General features: G+C 28.4%; 1 protein-coding gene across 1 annotated transcript; it reads left to right on the forward strand.

Annotated features, from left to right (window-relative positions):
- Positions 1–583: 583 nt before the first annotated feature.
- Positions 584–4,468, forward strand: LOC103308126 (uncharacterized protein K02A2.6-like). Its single transcript, XM_008180916.1, has 4 exons — positions 584–1,220; positions 1,398–1,637; positions 1,701–2,429; positions 2,496–4,468. The coding sequence occupies exons 1-4, from the start codon at positions 584–586 to the stop codon at positions 4,466–4,468; spliced, it is 3,579 nt and encodes a 1,192-aa protein (XP_008179138.1).
- The last annotated feature ends 917 nt before the right edge of the window (positions 4,469–5,385 follow it).

Below are 5,385 nucleotides of genomic sequence, written 5' to 3' on the forward strand. Positions count from 1 at the left end.
CTCGCACGTCATGCTACATACCAAAGCTGTAGGTACACCGTACAATTTTTGCATATGCTGTACAACGATAACTTTTCTAAAACGCATTGAAAATAGGTACCTATGACCTATCTATAAATGAGCGTCTCCGCTAGATTTAGCTTGGCCACTTGTGAATATATAAATATATAATTTAAAACTACAATATTAAGAGAATTATTATTATCATAAGTTTTCAACATAAATCAAAAAATGTTAAAAGTATGGTTAGAATATGTGAATGGATTAATTATAATATTACATATATATATTTTTAAATTATTCTAAAGTTTTCAGCAGCTTTATTATGTGTAATGATAACAGAGTTATCATTAGATTTTAGAGGTTAGTTCAATATAACACATGAAATAGTTTTTGTTTGACGTGCAGTCATTAATTTACTATAATAATTGTAATAAATGTAATGTTGTACTTTTTGTTAAAATAAATAATAAATAAATCTACATGGCGCAGTCGGTTTTGTTTAGTAAAAGGAAACAAATAATAATAAATAAATAATAATTAAAAAGTAGAAACACGTGGTCAAAACAAGTTAAAAGTCAAAATGTCAGAACACATCAGTCTACCTACTTCTTTTGACTTGTCTGGAAGCAATATAGCAGAGAAATGGAAATTATTTAAACAAAGGTTTGATATATATTTGATGGCATCAAGTCAACAAACGTGTGAAGAAAAACGGAAAATCGCTTTAATGTTACATTGTCTTGGCTCTGAAATTTTACCAATTTATAATAGTTTTGAATTTAATAAAGCTAACGATGCAGCTAAGTATGATGCAGTTATATGTAAATTTGATGAATATTTTATCCCAAAAAAGAACATAGTATATGAACAACACATGTTCTTTACAAGAGATCAAAAGACTGGAGAAAGCATCGATGAGTATGTAAAAGAGCTCAGGTTATTAGCAGCGTCGTGCGAGTTCGGGAAGCTAGTCGACACATTGATTCGAGGAAGACTCATTTGTGGATTAATCGATAACAAAATAAAAGAGAGACTACTAAAGGAGGGCAACATCGGATTGGAGAAGGTGTTGGATGTGTGTCGTTCAGATGAAGTAGTAAGAAAACAAATGTCAGCAATGGATAATGGCACCAACAATTGCAACGTTGAAGAAATACAGAAGCTTAAGAAATATGATCATCATACACAAAGGGGAAAGCATATTGAAGAATCTAAAGGTAAGTATAATAGTAATAAAGATGTCAAAATTATAAATAATTGTAAACGATGTGGGAGGAATCATAAAATAAATAATTGTCCGGCTTATAGGAAAATGTGTAATAAGTGTGAGAAATTAAACCATTTTGCTAAACAATGTAGATCAACTAAAAGTGAGAGTAAAATTAATGAAATAGAAGAGAAAGAATTTTTTATAGGCGTTGTGGGTGAAAATAAAAATAATAACAGTGATAAAGATTGGATAGTAAAGTTGAAAACTAATGGTACAGAAATAAGATATAAAATAGACACTGGAGCTCAAGCAAATGTATTGCCAAGTGAGATATTAAAATGTATAAATCCACAGGTATTAATAGAACCAACCAAGGCAAAGCTTAGCACTTATGATGGAAACAATATTAAAGTACTAGGGAAATGTAATTTAAATATTGAAACGGGAATTAACAATAAAAATCAAAAAAGTTGTGAATTTTATGTAGTAAATACACAAGTAGATAAAAAAGTAGCTATTCTAGGTCTTGAAGACAGTGTAAAATTAGGCATAGTTAAACGTCTCTTAGAAATAGATGAAAATTATGAAAATATTAACATAACTAAAGAATTTAATCATGTATTTGAAGGAGTTGGATGCATAGAAGGAAATTATGAGATAAAATTGAAAGATAATTTTGTTCCAATAGCTTGTGCAACAAGAAAAATTCCATTCTCATTGGAAGAACCGTTGAAAAAAGAATTAAATAAACTATGTGATTTACAAATAATAGAGAAAGTAGAGGAATTCACTGAATGGGTGCATCCTATTGTTATAGCTAAAAAACCAAATGGAGCTATACGGATATGCCTAGATCCACAAAATCTAAATAAAGTAATACAACGAGAATATTTTCAAATACCAACTGTAGAGGAGATTTTAAAACAATTGGCGGGGGCAAAAGTTTTTAGTACTCTAGATGCAAATCAAGGTTTTTATCAAATTAAATTGACAAATGAAAGTTCTAAAATGTGTACATTCTCCACGCCAATGGGACGGTATAGGTTCTTAAGAATGCCTTTTGGTATTTCTTCAGCCCCAGAAATATTTCATAAAAAATTCAAACAAACATTTGAAGGGTTAGAGGGTGTTGATACATATATAGATGATATAATAGTTTATGGTAAAAATAAAGAGGAACATGATGAGAGGCTGAGAAAAGTACTTCAAAGAGCAAGTGAGAGAAATGTAAAATTTAATAAATTAAAATGCAAATTTAATAAAAGTAAAGTTAATTTCTTAGGACATGAAATAACAAACGAAGGAGTAAAACCAGATTATAATAAAATAAAAACCATAAAGGAATTAAAACCACCAGAGAATAAAGAAGCATTACAGAGAATACTGGGGGTTGTAAATTATGTTGGAAAATTTTTACCTAATGTTGCACAAATAAATGCTCCATTAAGAGAGTTAATTAAAAAAGATGTTATATTTGAGTGGACAAAGTTGCATAGTGACGCTTTAGATAAATTAAAAGAAATGTTAGTTAGTGAGCCAGTTTTGCAATATTATGATAGTAAGATACCTTTAACATTATCGGTAGATGCATCAAAGGACGGTTTAGGTGCAGTACTATTGCAAAATAATTTACCTGTTATTTATGCATCGAAATCGTTAACTGAGTCTCAGAAAAAATATGCTCAAATTGAGAAGGAAGCTCTAGGTATTGCATTTGGATGTCATAGATTTCATCAGTACATATATGGTAGAAAAGTTAAAGTAGAAACTGATCATCGTCCATTAGAATCCATATTTAAAAAACCACTAGTATTATGCCCTTTGAGACTACAAAGAATTTTAATAAAACTGCAACAGTATGAATTAATAGTAAAATACAAACCGGGTAAAGAACTATTGATAGCTGACACATTAAGCAGAATAAAATCAGAAGGTGATAGTATATTTGACGATTGGGAGAATAGAGAAGTTGAAGTTACAATTGAAGAAGTGAATGTGAGCACATCAATTAATGAAAATAAACGTGAACAAATTAAGTCAGCTACAGAATTAGATAAAGAACTAAATTTGTTAAAACATTATGTCATTGAGGGCTGGCCGGAAAAAAGAGAGCAATTAAATGAAGAAACCAAAAAATATTGGGAGTGTAAAGAATTGATAACAGTACACGACGGAGTACTATATAAATCAAACAGGATAATTGTACCAGAAAGTTTAAAAAGTGAAATGTTGAAAAGGATCCATTTTAATCATATGGGTATCGAAAAATGTAAATATAGAGCTAGAAGCTGTTTATATTGGGTAGGTATGAATAAGGACATAGAAGGAGTTGTGAATAAATGCCAAATTTGTTTAAAATATAGAAAAACAAACACAAAGGAGCCGCTTGAGTGTTCGGAGGTACCAGATAAACCTTGGCAGGTGGTAGGTACAGATTTGTTTTATTTTCAAGGGAAAAATTATGTTTTGATAGTAGATTATTTCTCTAAATTTGTAGAATTTGTAATGATACCAAAACTAACTAGTAGTAACACAATTAATGCAATCAAAAGTAATTTCTCTAGGCATGGGGTACCTGAAACCATTAGATCTGATGGCGGTACTCAATACACATCAGAAGAGTTTCAAAAATTTATAAAAGAGTGGCACATAAAACACATAATATCGAGCCCTACTAATGCACAATCAAATGGAATGGTAGAAAGACATATCCAAACAATAAAAAAAATGTTGATCAAGGCAGATGAGGATAACAAAGATGTATATCTAACGTTACTAGAATATAGAAATACACCAATAAGTAAAGATTTAGCATCCCCTGCTGAAATATTAATGGGTAGGAAAATAAAAGGGTTGTTACCTATAGAAGATGAAAAAGGGAAATATGTGGAGGTGAGAGAAAAATTGATAGAATTACAAAATAAACAAAAACAGTATTATGATAAAAACGCTAAAGGATTAAAAGAGTTAAAGGAAGGGGACAAGGTTTATTTACAAAAAGAGAGAAATGGAAAACAGTGGAGTCCAGGAGTAATAAAAAATAAAATAGATGGTAGAAGGTCATATATTGTAAAATTAGATAAAGGGGGAGAATTGTGGAGAAACAGGAGACTATTACATAAGACACCAGAAGTATTAGAGAATAAAAATGGAGAAAAGAACAAGGAAAATAAGAATGTAATAGATAGAGAAGGAAGGACTGAATATAAAAGAAAGACAAAAATACCTGGAAAATTTAAAGATTTTAAGATGTAATAAATAATCAAATATATTGTGTAATTTTAAAATTATGTTTTTAAACTATTATGTTTTTAAAATTATGTTTTATTTTGATTATGTTTTTAAAATTATGTTTTATTTTGATTATGTTTTTAAACTATTATGTTTTTAAAATTATGTTTTATTTTGATTATGTTTTTAAAATTATGTTTTTAAACTATTATGTTTTATTTTGATTATGTTTTTAAAATTATGTTTTATTTTAATTATCTTGTAAAATGATGTTGTAATCTAATTTTGTAATTAACTAAAAAAGGGAGATGTAATGATAACAGAGTTATCATTAGATTTTAGAGGTTAGTTCAATATAACACATGAAATAGTTTTTGTTTGACGTGCAGTCATTAATTTACTATAATAATTGTAATAAATGTAATGTTGTACTTTTTGTTAAAATAAATAATAAATAAATCTACACAAACTTTCAAGGTATTCTAGTTATTATTCAGTATAATTCAGTAGAATAATACAAAAAAACAAAAAACCCAAATTAAGTAATATTATTTGGAATAATACACGATTTCCTTTTAAAAATGCTAATTTTTGCCAACTTTTTTCTAATTTTTTAATTTAATAAAAATAATTGCTGATCCATTACTAGTTCAATTGCGTATATCGGAGTGTTGATAGGACAATTAAATAGCTTTAAAATAAAAAAAATTACATTAAAATTTTGAATATTTTTGAAGATACATAAACAAATGCTTGATATGTATGTTTTAATTGCCCATAACTTAAAAAATTAAAAAATTTAGACCCAATCTTCATAATTTTTGGTACATTTTCATATGACGTCAACTGGTCACATTATATACAGTATACACTAATATGTTTTTTTACGTACAGGGGCCTCATTTCAATTTTTGGCCTCTGGGCCTCAAAATGTCTTAATC

This window comes from Acyrthosiphon pisum, unplaced genomic scaffold, assembly GCF_005508785.2.
Source record: "Acyrthosiphon pisum isolate AL4f unplaced genomic scaffold, pea_aphid_22Mar2018_4r6ur Scaffold_21624;HRSCAF=24424, whole genome shotgun sequence".
Taxonomy (NCBI): Eukaryota; Metazoa; Arthropoda; class Insecta; order Hemiptera; family Aphididae; genus Acyrthosiphon; species Acyrthosiphon pisum.

Bases quoted from the DNA above. Each gene is read 5' to 3' on its own strand.
- LOC103308126 (XM_008180916.1), top strand. From the start codon at position 584: ATGTCAGAACACATCAGTCTACCTACTTCTTTTGACTTGTCTGGAAGC. The intron at 1,221-1,397 runs GTAAGTATAATA...TTAATGAAATAG, and splicing joins GCATATTGAAGAATCTAAAG to AAGAGAAAGAATTTTTTATA. The intron at 1,638-1,700 runs GTAATTTAAATA...AATTTTATGTAG, and splicing joins TATTAAAGTACTAGGGAAAT to TAAATACACAAGTAGATAAA.